General features: G+C 48.3%; 2 protein-coding genes across 6 annotated transcripts in view; one reads left to right on the forward strand and one right to left on the reverse strand.

The window, feature by feature from the left end:
* Nucleotides 1-16449, forward strand: part of LOC130190342 (excitatory amino acid transporter 3-like) — a 29529-nt gene that overhangs the window by 11383 nt on the left and 1697 nt on the right. For 2 of the 3 annotated variants that reach the window (XM_056409702.1, XM_056409699.1), the window contains 4 exons: nucleotides 26-160; nucleotides 1303-1419; nucleotides 2411-2596; nucleotides 2886-3565. In XM_056409702.1, coding sequence (XP_056265677.1) covers nucleotides 26-160; nucleotides 1303-1419; nucleotides 2411-2596; nucleotides 2886-3558 — 1111 coding nt within the window. In that variant the 3' untranslated portion in view covers nucleotides 3559-3565. Of the gene's footprint in view, nucleotides 1-25; nucleotides 161-1302; nucleotides 1420-2410; nucleotides 2597-2885; nucleotides 3566-16449 lie in introns of those variants that run through there. The other variant, XM_056409703.1, reaches the window with a different exon arrangement.
* Nucleotides 3644-15725, reverse strand: rasal3 (RAS protein activator like 3). 3 transcript variants are annotated; one of them, XM_056409697.1, is made up of 19 exons: nucleotides 15643-15725; nucleotides 14744-14871; nucleotides 14156-14234; nucleotides 12596-12663; nucleotides 10757-10833; nucleotides 10070-10199; nucleotides 9840-9938; nucleotides 9076-9750; nucleotides 8843-8987; nucleotides 8603-8747; nucleotides 8272-8508; nucleotides 7974-8175; nucleotides 7500-7591; nucleotides 6826-6939; nucleotides 6191-6377; nucleotides 4755-4865; nucleotides 4479-4669; nucleotides 4129-4213; nucleotides 3644-3913 (listed from the first exon to the last, which is right to left on the reverse strand). In XM_056409697.1, exons 3-19 carry the CDS (start codon nucleotides 14226-14228, stop codon nucleotides 3821-3823), a joined length of 2724 nt encoding a protein of 907 aa, XP_056265672.1. In that variant the 5' UTR covers nucleotides 14229-14234; nucleotides 14744-14871; nucleotides 15643-15725; the 3' UTR covers nucleotides 3644-3820. The 3 variants fall into 3 exon arrangements, with proteins under 3 accessions (XP_056265672.1, XP_056265671.1, XP_056265673.1); XM_056409696.1 differs by having other exon boundaries at nucleotides 4749-4865; XM_056409698.1 differs by lacking the exons at nucleotides 12596-12663; nucleotides 14744-14871; nucleotides 15643-15725 and having other exon boundaries at nucleotides 4749-4865; nucleotides 10070-10833; nucleotides 14156-14186.

Genomic DNA, 16449 nt, shown 5'->3' on the forward strand with positions numbered 1-16449 from the left:
CTGAAAGCGTGTGTTTGACCTGCAGCCTGACAGCAGCGGCGTGCAGCTTCACAGCAGCGGGGATGCCGTCCAGAGGAGCCGCGACCACTTTCTCTGTGCTAACCGTGCTGGGGTTACCTGCAAAGGAAACCTCCCTCCTCGTGGTGATCGAGTATTTCCTGTGAGTCTGATCCTGAGCTCACAATGTGACTCGTTAAGTGTGTGTGAGTCCTGACCTCTATTACATTACATTACATGTCATTTAGCAGACGCTTTTATCCAAAGCGACTTACAATAAGTGCATTTCAACCGAGAGTATAAACTAAGAACAACAAGAATTCAGGAAGTAACATTTCCTCAACTCAGTCGAACTACAAAAGCACCACAATAAGTGCCATCCCAGTGCCACTGAAGTGCAAATCTGTGTTTTAATCCAGATATAGTCGGAAAAGATGTGTTTTCAGTCTCAGGCGGAAGCTGAAGAGACTTTCTGCTGTCCTGATGTCAGTGGGGAGCTTATTCCACCACTGAGGAGCAGGACAGCAAACAGTCTGGATGTAGAGCGGTTAGCTCGAGGTGCAGGAGGCACAAGTCGATTGGCTGTTGTTGTTGTCTATCGACCTCTATCAACCTTTATTGACCTCTATTAACCTATATCGACCTCTATTAACCTCTATTGACCTCTATCAACCTCTATTAACCTCTATCAACCTCTATTGACCTCGATCAACCTCTATTAACCTATATCGACCTCTATTAACCTATATCGACCTCTATTAACCTCTATCAACCTCTATTGACCTCGATCAACCTCTATTAACCTATATTGACCTCTATTAACTAGTGTAGGATGTAAGAGCACGAATAAATCAGTCCAAGACCTTCTGGGTTTTACTCATAAATGTACCGCAAACTTTTCTTCTTCTTCTTCTTCTTCTTCTTCTTCTTCTTTTACTAAACAGTTCTAGAAGGCCTCATTAGCCAATCCTTTATACATGTAGGTGTCATATTGGGATATGCTATGCTAACCCAAGTTAGCTGATGTTATTTATTCATTCAATTGGACATTACGAACATCACTTTTTATTATTTGAGGTACACTGAGTCGTTGTTGTTAACAAGTTATTAACATCATTTTGAGCGTCGCGTTACAGAAGTATTTCTTCCATCTCGATGTGTGTATTCCTGCTAAATGGGTCGCGCATGCGAAGCTAATGGACGTTTTGTCTGTTGGTTCAGTCGGCCACACGGCGGCTTCTTCAAATGAGTTTTAATCCGGAAGTAAAGTCAGTTTAGAGCATCAAACACATCCTCTGCTTCCAGAGACCGCTGCAACACCGTCATCAACGTCTTGGGCGACTGCATCGGCGTGACTCTCGTTGACCGGGCGTCAAAAAGAGACCTGGAAGTCCTCGAGGAGCTGGGACAGAAAATGGAAAGGTACGTCCTGATAGGCTCATGCTCAGTATTATTATTATTTTAACCCAGTTCATTTGCAGACAACTTGAAGTCAATTCCTCTCAATCGGAGAGGAGAGGAGCGTAAGTCTGACCCCTGAGAAAGAGTCTAAAACAGGGTTCATTCGGTCATGGAAAACCTGGAAAAGTCATGGAACTTTAAAAATGGTTCCAGGCCGAACCCTTTGAAAAAACTTAAATCCCAAAAGTTTTGGAAAAGTCATGATGGGAATTTGTTATATTCACATGTTTATTTATGCAGTTTGATTAAAAAGAATTAACATTTATATACATATTTATTCTTTTTAATCAAATACTCTCATTCGTTTGTGTTATTTAAGGTATATGACATACTTGTGTAAATACGGAAATTTCACAAAAATGTTTGGTAATGTAAATGTGGTTTAAAGTCACGGAAAGGTCCTGGAAGAACCCAGAAAGGTCATTAAAAGGCATCGAAAAGGTCAATGAAAGGTCCCGGGAATGTCACAGAATCACACGGGTAAGCTCAAGTGCAGAAGGAACGTCCGACTCTGGGTTTGAGAAACAAATGTTTTACTTGAAAAATGAGCAATTTGACACGAGGGGCAAAACACACAACAATCTGGCAGGGAACAAAGCAAAGACTGGGAGAATATATAAGGTGGGGAAACACAGGTGTGGGACATCAGGGATCAGCGAGACGGGAGAGGCTGAGGGCAGGTGTAGGGAATGACAAATTACTGGGGAGACAGACACAACATTTAACAGGGTGTTACAGGGAAGGTCTTGGTGAGGTCATGAAAAGGTCAATGAAAGGTCCCGGAAAGGTCATGAAAAGGCATCGAAAAGGTCATGGAAAGATCCCGCAAAGGTCATGGAAAGATCCAGCAAAGGTCATGGAAAGGTCATGGACATCCATTGGTCCACATGTGTATGAACCCTGTGAATGTGCATCTCTTCACACCATTGATGCTCATGTTGTGCTTCACTAGGTGGAACGACAGTGATGCTGAAGCCCGGACTCCAGATGAGATCCTGGTCCACATCTCTCGTGATAACACCATCAGCACCCCCCCACAGCTCCGCCGGGACCAGGACCAGAACCAAGAGGACTCTGGTCCTGTGTTCCTGTTCAGCCCACCAGAATCTTGGTCGGACCAAAGCAGCAATGCCGACACGTACGTTTAGTTTCAGCTCAGCGAGCAAAACAATCTATTTATGTTCATATTTGCATAGTCATATGTATTTCATTGTATTTGTTGTGTTTATAATGCAGTTGCCCAATGATATGTGTACAATGTAGACATTGATGTCACAGATTTAGTTATTTAATTGAAAAATAGATTCTCATCATCCATAACACGAGAGGAAATCCATCGACATTAACGAACTAATAATTCTAAACGAGTCTAGCTCTTTACTTTCGTTTTCCAGAACTGGGCGAGTTAAGTTTCGTTTCCCCCGCAGCAGCAGCAGTTTCCGCGTTGCTCTGCGTCGCCGCGCTCCGGTCATGGCCGACGTGCACGCGGGTCCGTTGTCTCTGATCGGTCTGGAGGACGAGCTGACGTGCAGCATCTGCCTGAGTCCCTTCGACTGCCCGGTGACCATCCCCTGCGGACACAACTTCTGCCAGGGCTGCCTGCTCGCCGCCTGGAAGGACTCGTACAGCTGTCCTCAGTGTCGGACCCACTTCGCCACCAGACCGGAGCTGAAGAAGAACACGGTGCTCAGCAGCGTGGTGCAGAGCTTCACCCTGAGGAAGAGCGAGGAGGATGACGTCATCGTACGTTGTGACTCGTGCATGGAAGCGGAAGCGTCGCAGACCTGCCTCACCTGCATGGCCTCTTACTGCGAGGAGCACCTGCGGCCTCACCGGGACAACCCCGCCTTTCGGCTCCACCAGCTGAGCCGGCCCCTCGGCGACCTGTCGGAGCGGATCTGCCCGGACCACCACAAGCTGATGGAGCTTTTCTGCAGCCAGCACAGCCGTCCGATCTGCAGCCTCTGCCTCCAGCAGGTGCACAAGGGCTGCCCCTTCATATCCCCCGAGGAGAGGAGGAACCTGACAGAGGTGTGTGTGTATATGTGTGTACTTGTACATCTATCTTTGTGGGGACCGACTGTTCAACCAACCATGTGAGGACGTTATTGACGGGTCCTCACCTATTATAAGGCACATTTTGAGGTGTGTGTGTGTGTGTGCGTGCGCAGAGAATGCTCTGAAACACTTTCCTATTTCTTTTATTGAACAGAAAGGTTTACGTCACGTCGCATCTTTACAGTGAAAGCTGGGATGCAGACCGTCACAGTTTGACCCCTCAAATCCGTTCTAAAACTTTTCATAAAATGAACATATTGATAAAAAAAAGCTTCGATTTTAAGGAAGTGACACATTATTCCTGTCAGTTCAGTTGCTGTTGTTGTTCTGGCCTGTTGTTGTTGTTGGCCTCACTGAGCTGCTGGAAGTCCTTCAGCAGGTCTGCAAGCTGCTCCTCCTGTGAGCACATGTACAAACATCTGCTGTATTCTTCTGCTCATAATGCAACTCCACCAAAGAAGGTTTTCTGAATATTATTAACTCAAACTCAGTCGTTAAAGTAACCCTGTGTTCAGCAACGAGCTCTCCACGACCCTGTCCTATAGTCATGTTTACAGACTGAATCGTGAGCTGAACTCATGAAGCTCGGTCCTCATCTCTCCGTCTTCTCACCAGCACGTTCATCCTCTCGGCTGCAGCAGCAGCGACGCCTAGCTTCCTCTCATCTTCCTCCCTCTCCTCCTCGATCACACCCAGCCTGTGGCGGAGGAACGCCAACATCGTGTGGAACAATAATTAATCAACCAATTAGTGATAAAGCTTCGCCGACAGTCTCTACAAGAGATTATTAAAGTTATACGAGAGGAATGCAGTAGAGATGCAGACTGAATACACACAATAAACACACACACACACACACAATGCAGCCAAGTTTAAACACATTTTAAAAATTACAAAAAATAAAACTTGATGACAAAGTAAGTGCACCGTGCGCTTTACTTTTTGAAGCCCTACGGTTTTACCTGAAGGTGGCGCTGGCGAGCTGATCTTCTCGTACAGCCAACTCGTTCCGGATCTCGGTGACCTCGGCCTGCAGCATTGCATTCTGGTCCTGGCTTTGGATGATGAAGTCCTCCAGGCGCTTGGCCATGTCCAGCTCCCGCTCGGTCACCTGCTCCACGCCCAGACGCAGCTCCGCCAGCTCCTCAGCGTGCTGCGACACGAAGAAGAAGACACGCTTATGTTTATGGTTCTTAAATTAACTCGTTGTGGACCGACCGCCAGTCACTCACACGTACCCGATCGAGTACGTTGAACTGCTCGTTCTCCGGCTTCATCGTGCTGGACTCCCCGTTGTGGCTGACTTTGATCCAGGGAACCGGTGCAGGTGCACGCTTCATACTGCCCTTCTGAAACGAGAGCACAGAACGTCTTATTCAGTGGTTCTCAAATGGGGGTACGTGAAGGGGCTCTAGGGGGTATGTGAAGGTCCTCTAGGGGTACGTGAAGGCCCTCTAGGGGTACGTGAAGGTCCTCTAGGGGGTACGTGAAGGCCCTCTAGGGGGTACGTGAAGGGGCTCTAGGGGTACGTGAAGGCCCTCTAGGGGGTACGTGAAGGCCCTCTAGGGGTACGTGAAGGCCCTCTAGGGGGTACGTGAAGGGGCTCTAGGGTGTACGTGAAGGCCCTCTAGGGGTACGTGAAGGGGCTCTAGGGTGTACGTGAAGGGGCTCTAGGGTGTACGTGAAGGTCCTCTAGGGGGTACGTGAAGGTCCTCTAGGGGGTACGTGAAGGCCCTCTAGGGGTATGTGAAGGGGCTCTAGGGTGTACGTGAATGGGCTCTAGGGTGTACGTGAAGGTCCTCTAGGGGGTACGTGAAGGTCCTCTAGGGGGTGCGTGAAGGGGCTCTAGGGGGTACGTGAAGGCCCTCTAGGGGTACGTGAAGGGCTCTAGGGGTGTCGTGAAGGCCCTCTAGGGGGTACGTGAAGGCCCTCTAGGGGTACGTGAAGGGGCTCTAGGGGGTACGTGAAGGCCCTCTAGGGGGTACGTGAAGGTCCTCTAGGGGGTGCGTGAAGGGGCTCTAGGGGGTACGTGAAGGCCCTCTAGGGGTACGTGAAGGGGCTCTAGGGTGTACGTGAAGGCCCTCTAGGGGGTACGTGAAGGCCCTCTAGGGGGTGCGTGAAGGCTCTAGGGGTGCGTGAAGGGGCTCTAGGGGTGCGTGAAGGTCCTCTAGGGAGTACGAGAAGGGCTCTAGGGGTGCGTGAAGGCCCTCTAGGGGTGCGTGAAGGCCCTCTAGGGGGCGTGAAGGCCCTCTAGGGTGCGTGAAGGCCCTCTGGGGTGCGTGAAGGCCCTCTAGGGGTGCGTGAAGGCCCTCTGGGGGTGCGTGAAGGCCCTCTCGGGGTACGTGAAGGCCCTCTAGGGGTACGTGAAGGCCCTCTAGGGGTACGTGAAGGCCCTCTCGGGGTACGTGAAGGCCCTCTAGGGGTACGTGAAGGCCCTCTAGGGGGTACGTGAAGGCCCTCTGGGGGTGCGTGAAGGCCCTCTGGGGGTGCGTGAAGGCCCTCTGGGGTACGTGAAGGCCCTCTAGGGGTACGTGAAGGTCCTCTAGGCGTACGTGAAGGCCCTCTCGGGGTACGTGAAGGCCCTCTAGGGGTACGTGAAGGCCCTCTAGGGGGTACATGAAGGCCCTCTCGGGGTACGTGAAGGCCCTCTCGGTGTTACTCTTGATCGCCTCACGGTGTTGGGTGAGGAGATGAGCGGCTGCTTGCTCTCCCTCTCGGGCTCGTCGTCAGCCGTCGGCAGAGCTTCAGAGCTCGTCTGCCTCTTCAAGGCGAGCTTCGCCTGAGCGGGACGTCTGTGGGGAGCACTCTGAGTTCTGGTGACCGGCTTCCTCGCTCTCACACTCATCCGGCTCTTGCCATCCCTGTCGGAGTAATGAATTAATGAACGTATTCATTATTTAAGAGCCTTGCATCAAATGATTTGCATTTTGGGAAAATCTCAAATAATTGTGGCAGGTCAGTCTATCTGTGCTTTACCAAAATGATCAAAGGATGTCTGTCTACTAATAATAATAATGCAGACGCCTTCCCCTTCCCACACGCTGCTGTAAACATAGTGAAATGGTACTTATTGTTGTACTAAAGGTTTAATGGTATGGGTTGGGATGAAAAACACATCATTTTAAATAGGAATCACTTGTTTTTGCGTCTATGGTTGAACTGGCATGTCATAATAAATCAAATGCTCTCGCATTCGATGTGGCAGCAAGGAAATGGATAGAGTGGTAAAACCCTCAAGGCGTAGTCAGAAATGGTCTTCATGGTTATCAACATCTTCAAAGCCACCTTGGCTGGGGAACGTATCCGTACCCGTCTCGTGGGCCTTTGGAGTCCAGGGGAAGCTGCTGCAGGGACGGTTGATGAGGGCTGAACTTGGCCAAGTCTCTGGGAGGGACGTACTCCGGTTTGACTCGTCCCACTTGGCTGCAAGAAAGAAACAGAACATGTAAGAACACGACATCTAAGTTCCTACACACAGACAAATAATGGTTCTTAAATGGTTCTTGAAAAGGCTTCGTGGTTTGTGGAACCGTCACCTCCTGGAGAACCGTTTTGGAAACGGTGCCTTAAAGAACCATTTTTTTAAGGTTCTGAGACACATTTATTGGTTAATTGAAAAACTCTTTAAGGAAATGGTTCTTTAAAGAACCCTGGTTTGAAAGGTTCTTTGTGGAACCAGAAATGGTGCCTTAAAGAACCATTTTTTAAGGTTATTTGAGACACCTTTATAAGTTCTTTGAATAACCATATAAGGAAATGGTTCTTTAAAGAACTCTGGTTTAAAAGGTTCTTTGAGGAACCAAAAATGGTGCCTTAAAAGAACCATTTTTAGAAGGTCCTTTGAGACACCTTTATAGGTTCTTTGAAGAACTCTTCAAGGAAAATAAACCATTTTCGGTTCCAGATGGCCCCTTCATTTTTATGTGTGTATTACACTGAAAGTCGATGAAGTCAAACATGATATATACAGGCATTCGACACACCTGCTGATCATTATCCGACGGGCTTCTGGGCCGAGTGACTCGCTGATCTGGTTCAGAATCGACGGCAGAGGGTGCAGCTTTTCTATTGTGTCCTGCAAAGAGAAACCAGCTGCATGTTGGGTCCCATTCAGTATTGTCTGTCGACATTCATTACCTTGGCGCTCTGTATTGATAAGAACGAAATGCTATTAAGGTAAACTGTACATGAAGATGTAGTCCAGCATGCCTCACTGCTTCTGGAGCGAGCACAAATGTCAAGCTCTTTATCCAAATAGTATCTGGATAGAGATCACATGTTGACTATCAGGTGTAAATTAGGCAATTGGAAGTCTCATGGTTCTTGTATTGTATCTTAGTCTCAAAATTGACTCCTGGACACTGCCAACTATAGAGCATGCAGAACTACTGTAAAAACAAATATTAAATACTGCAAGAGTTACAGAAACCTTTACAGCTAACGATTGTCTGCCCTACCTGGTCCCTCGGATAGATGATGTCTACCAGAAGGCCGTGAAGCACAGCCAAGCGTAGAGGCAGATCCACGTAGCCATCGAAGGAAGACATTGGGATGTGTGTGTCTAGATTCGACACTGTGTGTAGAAAACCTCTCATTCCATCCCAGTGCTGCTGCAGGAATTCATTCATAAAGAGCATGTACTCCTCCTTCTCTCCAAACCTGAACCGGAACAACAAGATTGAACTTACTTTGAGCCACTTGAGGTAAACCAGGTAGATTCTTCATTCTCATTGTAGCAGATAAGAAGCCACTCACAGGGTAAAGTTGGCCAGATTCTGGATGACCTTGGCGGTCAAGGTGAGGGTACGGAGGGTGTTGGGCTCTGGGTAAGGCTGCGTCAGGCCAAAGAGAGAAGGACTGAGGATAGCAGGGCACAAGAATCGAAGGAAGAGGGAAGCGGAGATGAGACGCTGGCCGATCTCCGGTCTGCTCTGGTCTTCACACAGCTCCACCCAGCTCGAGAATATCTTGTTTAACTCCTCGGGAAATGGTCTGGAGGCAAGAACCATGTCAAGTATCAAGCATCGTGGACTATTTCCTCAAATACAAGCCTAAACATGAAACGTGTCGAGCTCTCTTCTCTCACCCATAGGTCTGAATGATCTTCTGCACCACCTCCTCACAGGCTTCCATCAGGTGCTTCTGGTTGTTTGACAATTCAGAGGCGGGGCATTTGAGAGGGTCGACCTCACAGTTCTCCAACGAGGAGTAAAGACGGGTGATGAAGTCCCCTGCAATGAAAAAGTGAAGCACAGAGTTTGATGAAGATGAAGCACCAATCAATACCAATGACAAGAAGCCACCTTTCACCATTGAGCTCCCCTACCTAGAGTAACGATGAGGTACTTTTGGCCAACCAGCTTCATGTATTCATCGATGGCTTTAGTGGCCAATGTGTTCTCTCTGAAGATCAATGCCTCCTTCTCTCCGAGACGCTCGAGCTCTGCACTGCCCAGATCAAGGAGGAACTCCTGAAGCATTTAGATTAGGAAACAAATGTCTGATTATTCCTCTTTATTTGGTGCAGTTAGCTTCTATGCATTTTCTTTGAGTCTCCACCTTGGCTTTGCCAATGCTCTGCAGCACGTGGACCAGAGCTCCTGCCAGCTCTTCCTTCTCCTTCACATTCAGAAGTGGCTCCAGGTTTCTGCACATTTCCACATAATCCACCGTCACATACTCTGCAAACTCTTTGTATTTCTCCATGGGCAGCACTTGCAAATTCTGAAAGCGGGCCTTGATGCGGAGGGAGGCCTGTTGACCCAGCAGGTCTTTGTTCCCCGCTGTGCCCGAGGCCATGTATGGAGAAATGGGATACCATTTCTCCTGATAGGTTCTCCTTTGTATCTCAGCTAACGGTATGGCCACACTTCCCAGTGGGTGCAGGCTGCATTCGTCTCTCGAGTGACGCTTTTTCTTGGGGTCTTCTTCTCGGAAGAGGTGCAGGGTGATTTGGGAGACACACGGCAGGTTGTCTAGGTCAAAGAATTCACCCCAGAACAACTGACACCCTCCAGCTCCACCTCCACTGGCCCCCAGGCCCCCTGAAGACCCAGTGAAGTTGTCCCCCGCCAGACTCGAGGGGTTAGCCGGCTTGCCGACGGCTCGGCTGCTGGTGCGGGCGAACAGGGTCCCGTCCAGGTGGACCTCGCAGTAATAACTACGTTTGGATGGCAGATCCTTCGCTTCATTTACCCACAGACTCAGGGAGTTCTCTGTGCGCTCAATGTTATCCTGTGAACAGATGTGCATTGAGCCCTTTTTATCAGGATTCTTGATTTTGCGTGATACATTTGAATTGGAACAAATGGCCAACGGCTCACCTTGTTGGGCTGGGCCGCCCTCCTCAGGTCTTCAATCCATCGATCACGTTCGGCAGCTGAAGAGCATCCAAAGCAGTGGGTGTTCTCAGAGTTTATCACCTGCATTAAAACCAACGAAACCCGTTAGCCCAATTGGGATAAAACGTGTATTTTTTAACCCGATGGAAGGCGCTGTACGATGCTCAATGAGTAGCCAGTATCTTAGACAGAATCCATGAGTCAACGTGTACCTCAAAGCAATACTTCTCCCCCAAAATGGAGCTGTGGACCGGCCTGATGACAGTGCTGGTGTCTGCACTCAGATCTAAACTCCCCAAAGCGCTGACCGGTATGGACACGGACTCTCGGGAACCGTAGTGCCTGAGAATGAATAAGTCAGTCAGAATAGAAATAGTGAACATGTGAAGGACTTGACCTCTTTGTAGAACGTTCATAGACATATCTAGGTACTGTGAAAGGTTACACAGATGGAATAATATATTGATGGATTAGAGTTTCGACAATCACGTCATTGGGGTAAGTTTCCAAAAGAAGAGGCCTTATAGAGATCACTTTGATTGCTATGGCAGAAAAGTCATGTAATACCTATACATCAGCATGTAAACAGTGTAGGTACTATGCTAACATTAGCATTTAGCTCAGCCTCACAGAGATGCTGTAGAGTGTAAACACAGATCCTCTAAAGTGTTGGACCGTGGGAGAGGACAATGATGAGGGCAACAGTTGGTACACTTTTTAACCCATTATAGATGTAGATAACCACAAAACAAGACTTTATATATGCACTTAAATCTGATTCATGGTTTCACGTCCAATCCGATGTTCTGGAGTACGGAGTCAATGCAACAAAGAACGTGTCAATGTCCCAGTATACTCATGGATTGTATCTGCATCATAAGTACCACAGTGTACTCTACCTGCTTCCTTTGAGTCCTTTAGTTTGGGTGTTGCCGTTTCTCTTGGCCCTGTTCTCAAGACGTCGCTTGATCAGCGCCTAATGGCGGAGAAGGCAAGACGTAGGCAATTATGTATTGTATCAACAGGAAATGGAGAGCTAGTTATCTCTGAAGTAGTCGTTGTCTCTGGGGTAGTAATTATCTCTGGGCTAGTAGTTATCTCTGGGGGTAGTAGTTATCTCTGGGGGTAGTAGTTATCTCTGGGGTAGTAGTTGTCTCTGGGGTAGTAGTTATCTCTGGGGGTAGTAGTTATCTCAGGGGGTAGTAGTTATCTCTGGGGTAGTAGTTATCTCTGGGGTAGTAGTTATCTCTGAGGTAGTAGTTGTCTTTGGGGTAGTAGTTATCTCTGGGGTAGTAGTTGTCTCTGGGGTAGTAGTTATCTCTGGGAGTAGTAGTTATCTCTGGGGGTAGTAGTTATCTCTGGGGTAGTAGTTGTCTCTGGGGTAGTAGTTATCTCTGGGGGTAGTAGTTGTCTCTGGGGTAGTAGTTATCCCTGGGGTAGTAGTTATCTCTGGGGGTAGTAGTTATCCCTGGGTTTAGTAGTTTTCTATTAGGGTAGTAGTTATCACTGGGGTAGTAGTTATCCCTGGGTTTAGTAGTTTTCTATTAGGGTAGTAGTTATCACTGCGGTAGTAGTTATCCCTGGGTTTAGTAGTTTTCTATTAGGGTAGTAGTTATCACTGGGGTAGTAGTTATCCCTGGGTTTAGTAGTTTTCTATTAGGGTAGTAGTTATCACTGGGGTAGTAGTTATCCCTGGGTTTAGTAGTTTTCTATTCGGGTAGTAGTTATCTCTGAGGTAGTAGTTATCTCTGGGGGTAGTAGTTATCTCTGGGGGTAGTAGTTATCTCTGGGGTAGTAGTTGTCTCTGGGGTAGTAGTTATCTCTGGGGGTAGTAGTTATCTGGGGTAGTAGTTATCTCTGGGGTAGTAGTTATCTCTGGGCTAGTAGTTGTCTCTGGGGTAGTAGTTATCTCTGGGGTAGTAGTTATCTCTGGGGGTAGTAGTTGTCTCTGGGGTAGTAGTTATCTCTGGGGGTAGTAGTTATCCCTGGGTTTAGTAGTTTTCTATTCGGGTAGTAGTTATCTCTGGGGTAGTAGTTATCTCTGAGGTAGTAGTTATCTCTGGGGTAGTAGTTATCTCTGGGGTAGTAGTTATCTCTGGGGTAGTAGTTATCCCTGGGTTTAGTAGTTTTCTATTAGGGTAGTAGTTATCACTCGGGTAGTAGTTATCCCTGGGTTTAGTAGTTTTCTATTAGGGTAGTAGTTATCTCTGGGGTAGTAGTTATCCCTGGGTTTCGTAGTTTTCTATTAGGGTAGTAGTTATCCCTGGGTTTAGTAGTTTTCTATTAGGGTAGTAGTTATCTCTGGGGTAGTAGTTGTCTCTGGGGTAGTAGTTATCTCTGAGGTAGTAGTTATCTCTGGGGTAGTAGTTGTCTCTGGGGTAGTAGTTATCTCTGGGGTGGTAGTTATCTCTGGGGTAGTAGTTGTCTCTGGGGTAGTAGTTATCTCTGGGGGTAGTAGTTGTCTCTGGGGTAGTAGTTATCTCTGGGGTAGTAGTTATCTCTGGGGGTAGTAGTTGTCTCTGGGGTAGTAGTTATCTCTGGGGGTAGTAGTTATCCCTGGGTTTAGTAGTTTTCTATTAGGGTAGTAGTTATCTCTGGGGTAGTAGTTGTCTCTGGGGTAGTAGTTATCTCTGGGGTAGTAGTTGTCTCTGTGGTAGTAGTTATCTCTGGGGTAGTAGTTATCTCTGGGGGTAGTAATTATCTCTGGGGTAGTAGTTATCTCTGGGTACAACACTCACCCTCACGCCACCATCTTGGTTCTTGGGGCGAGGGCCTCCGGGTGAGCCCACATGGTCGGGGCCACATTCTGAGTTTTGGGAGGAAATGAACTCTTTGATGTTGACGATGAGATCAAAAGGTTGTTTCTGTCCGTTTGTTTAAATATTCTTGACAACGCGAGTTAGTTTAAACCAAAAGACGATTTACACACGTTGGAATAAAGTTACGTTGGAGCTGAATCATGTTTAAATGTATTCAACCGCTGTGTTTTAAATTTGATTTATTCATATTTATGTTTATTTTATTTTGAAATGTCTTGCTTTCCATTGGAAATGTCCTCTCTTAATGTTTTTATACATGTTTTTAATGACTGATTAAAAAGAAAAACCATCCGTTTCCTTATTTCTGCACCACTGAAGAGACTAAACTCTCAAAGCATCAGTTAAAGACGTAATATTAGCAAATAAAGGTCAGATTAGCCACACATGGTATTCAGCTCGCCCTAAAACTTCACTCACTCACTTTGTCTTCACGAGAAGACATGATGGAACATGCTGAGAAAATCACATTCTGACATCATTTCTCCAGATTTTTCTCTTTTTTTAAAACCTTTCAGTTTTAAGGTAAATAAATAAATCTTCTGTCAGAGATTTAAAGTATGTTCCCTTACCGAAAGCCCCGCCACAAACAATCCAGCGTCTAAATCCCATCATTTAGTCCCGCGGTTGTTCCACCGTCTCGTTAATTTTATCTCAAGTGGCGCCGGACTTTTTTTTCCTTTTATTTCTTTTTTTAACAGTCCATTAACAGGCGGCCATCTTGCTTCTTCATCGTGATGATGGTGACAATCGAGTCAAAAGAAGACGACAGAGGGTCCGTCACTCCCACGGTGAAGCTGCTTCTGAAGCCCGTGAAGCTGCTTCTGAAGCCCGTGAAGCTGCTTCTGAAGCCCGTGAAGCTGCTTCTGAAGACCGTGAAGCTGCTTCTGAAGACCGTGAAGCAGCTTCTGAAGCCCGTGAAGCTGCTTCTGAAGACCGTGAAGCAGCTTCTGAAGCCCGTGAAGCTGCTTCTGAAGCTCGTGAAGCTGCTTCTGAAGACCGTGAAGCTGCTTCTGAAGCCCGTGAAGCTGCTTCTGAAGCCCATGAAGCAGCTTATGAAGACCGTGAAGCTGCTTATGAAGACCGTGAAGCTGCTTCTGAAGCCCATGAAGCAGCTTCTGAAGCCCGTGGAGCTGCTTCTGAAGCCCATGAAGCAGCTTCTGAAGCCCGTGGAGCTGCTTCTGAAGCCCGTGGAGCTGCTTCTGAAGCCCATGAAGCAGCTTCTGAAGCCCGTGAAGCTGCTTCTGAAGCCCGTGGAGCTGCTTCTGAAGCCCGTGAAGCAGCTTCAGCCTCTCGGCTCTCGCTCTGCGATGTTATCTCCCTGAAGGAAGTCGCTGGCCGGCGCCTCGCACACACACACACTCAGACATTTCCTCTGATGTCAGCAGCTGCTGGCCTGGTCATACGTGTGCTGCGGTTTGAGTGTGTTTTGTTCTACAGTGTGTGTGTGTGTGTGTGTCTGTGTGTGTGTGTGATATTAACCTGTGTCGATATCTATGAGGTTCTCCAAGCTGGGATTGGACAGACAGCTGCTGACTCGGTTTCGAGTCCACATCGTTGGCTGAGAAAGACACACACACACACACACACACCCACACGTACACACACATGCATGCACACACACACACACACACCCACACGTACACACACATGCATGCACACACACACACAAGCATATGCACGCACACACGCGCACAGATATACACACACACACACACACAAGCATATGCACGCACAGACATACACACACACATGCACACACACACATATGCACACACACACATGCACACACACACACACACACAAATGCACGCACACATATGCACACACCCACACACACACGCACACACATAAACACACACACACAGTGCGTGTCACGTTAGCTGCTATGTAATGACTTGTGGTGATCTATGAGTTGGTGAGTTGTGTTGTAGTTGTGTGTACCTGTGTGTTGATAGATGGTGAGTTGTGTGTACCTGTGTGTTGATAGATGGTGAGCTGTGTGTGTAGTTGTGTGTACCTGTGTGTTGATAGCTGTGTGTGTTGTGTGTAGTGTGTAGTTGTGTGTACCTCCTCCTCTGGAGGGATGAGGATCTGTCCGTCCTCCAGCAGGCAGTGGCTGATGTCCCACAGGGGGAGCTCCTGGTGGGGAGCCCACTGGAGCCGGGGGAGCTCAGCGGGGGCAGCCTCCTCCGAGTCTGACACACACACACACACACACACACACGCGCACACACATTCACACACACACACACACACACACACACACACACACACATTGACATGTGCAGCTATAATGTCCTTGATGGGTGGAAGATGCCTCACACTAACTCGTGATAAACGGTGGTCCTCATGGCCGGACGGTGTCTCCAGCAGGAGCTCTCCCATTGGTGGAGCTGCCGTCATGATGCTATCGGGATGAGCTATGCACATCCTGGGGGGGGGGGGGGGGGCATGGTGATATCTAAAACTCCACTTCACACATGTGTGTTTACCACTGATTTTGCATTTCTATAAATCTTTCTGAGTATATTATTGAGGTCTCACCATGAGGAGAACTCTGCATGCTTTATAAACTTGAGCTCATTGAATTGAGCTGCTGGTCTTTGTTGTTTAGGACATCATCCAATGACGCTGCAACACAGCGACGTCTGTCTTTAGTCTTTTTGTCTCTTTAGATCAACATTTTTACATTTTTAAATAGAGATTTTCTAAATATTTCATACCATTTATCTTACATTTTGATTGTACACCTGACTGTAGATTTAATTGGTCGATAAATAAATTCCTGAAGTCGAGTTCTATGACTGAGTTTGTCTCATGTGGTTTTAGCTTTTGAAATACTCTGAACAGTATAACACAAACAGATGTAAAGACACACACACACGCACACACACACGCACACACACACACCACTGTAGGAGTGTGATCCTACACGTGAAGCTCGTCCTCTGGTCGCCCCCGGTTACCTTGCCGTAGCGTCGCGCTGCTGTTCCGACTCTGCAGCCGGGGCCTCTTGAGCTTCTGGGACACGGTCCTCAGGTACTTCTTGAAGAGCGCCCCTCCCCCTCCTCCCCCTCCTCCTCCTCCTCCTCCTCCTCCTCTCTGTGAAGGGTCTGCGGAGGAGCCCCCCGAGGTCTCCGCGGTGGCTGACGGCGACAGGGCCGCAAACAGGGCCCCGGGGGGCTCGGACAGCGCCCTCCTGAAGGGGTTCTTCCTGGCGCCGCCCTTCTCCGGCTTCACGCCCTCGCCACCTTTCCTGTCCCCGGGGTCCTCGCTCAGGGCCTTGCGCCAGTTCTGCATCTTGTTCCACTTGTTGGCCCTGTGACTCTTCTCCGCCGCGGACGAGGAAGAGGCCGCCCCGCCGCCTGCGTCTCCTTTCGGGTCGTTGAGGCGCCCCTTGGACCCGGTGTGCCACTTGTACCCGTCGAGGGGGTCGTAGGGGTCGTTGGGGTCGCCGGTTTGACCTTGGCGAGGCTCCCCGTCGCTCTCTGGAGATCCCCGCTCCTCCGACGGCCGCTCCAGATCTTTCTCCTCCTCGGTGCCCATCTCCAGCTCGTGAGGCTGCGAGACTAAAAGCCCGTTTCCTCTTCTGGTCGTCGGTGTCTTCTCTCTCTCTCTCTCTCTCTCTCTCTCTCTCTCTCTCTCTCTCTCTCTCTCTCTGCTTCTCTGGTTTCCTGCCTTGCCAAATGTTATCCGGCAGCACCGTGCAACCAGCCGCTCTGTTGCTTCCTCGTGAAATGCATTCAGAGAATTATAGTTTTTTTTCTTCTATA

This window comes from Pseudoliparis swirei, chromosome 24, assembly GCF_029220125.1.
Source record: "Pseudoliparis swirei isolate HS2019 ecotype Mariana Trench chromosome 24, NWPU_hadal_v1, whole genome shotgun sequence".
NCBI classification, from domain to species: Eukaryota; Metazoa; Chordata; class Actinopteri; order Perciformes; family Liparidae; genus Pseudoliparis; species Pseudoliparis swirei.

Coding starts and splice junctions, on each gene's coding strand:
- rasal3 (XM_056409696.1), bottom strand. CDS start 14,228: ATGTGGACTCGAAACCGAGTCAGCAGCTGTCTGTCCAATCCCAGCTTG. Junction 8,509..8,602: donor AAGATCATTCAGACCTATGG/GTGAGAGAAGAG, acceptor TCTTGCCTCCAG/ACCATTTCCCGAGGAGTTAA. Junction 6,378..6,825: donor TCCAAAGGCCCACGAGACGG/GTACGGATACGT, acceptor TTACTCCGACAG/GGATGGCAAGAGCCGGATGA.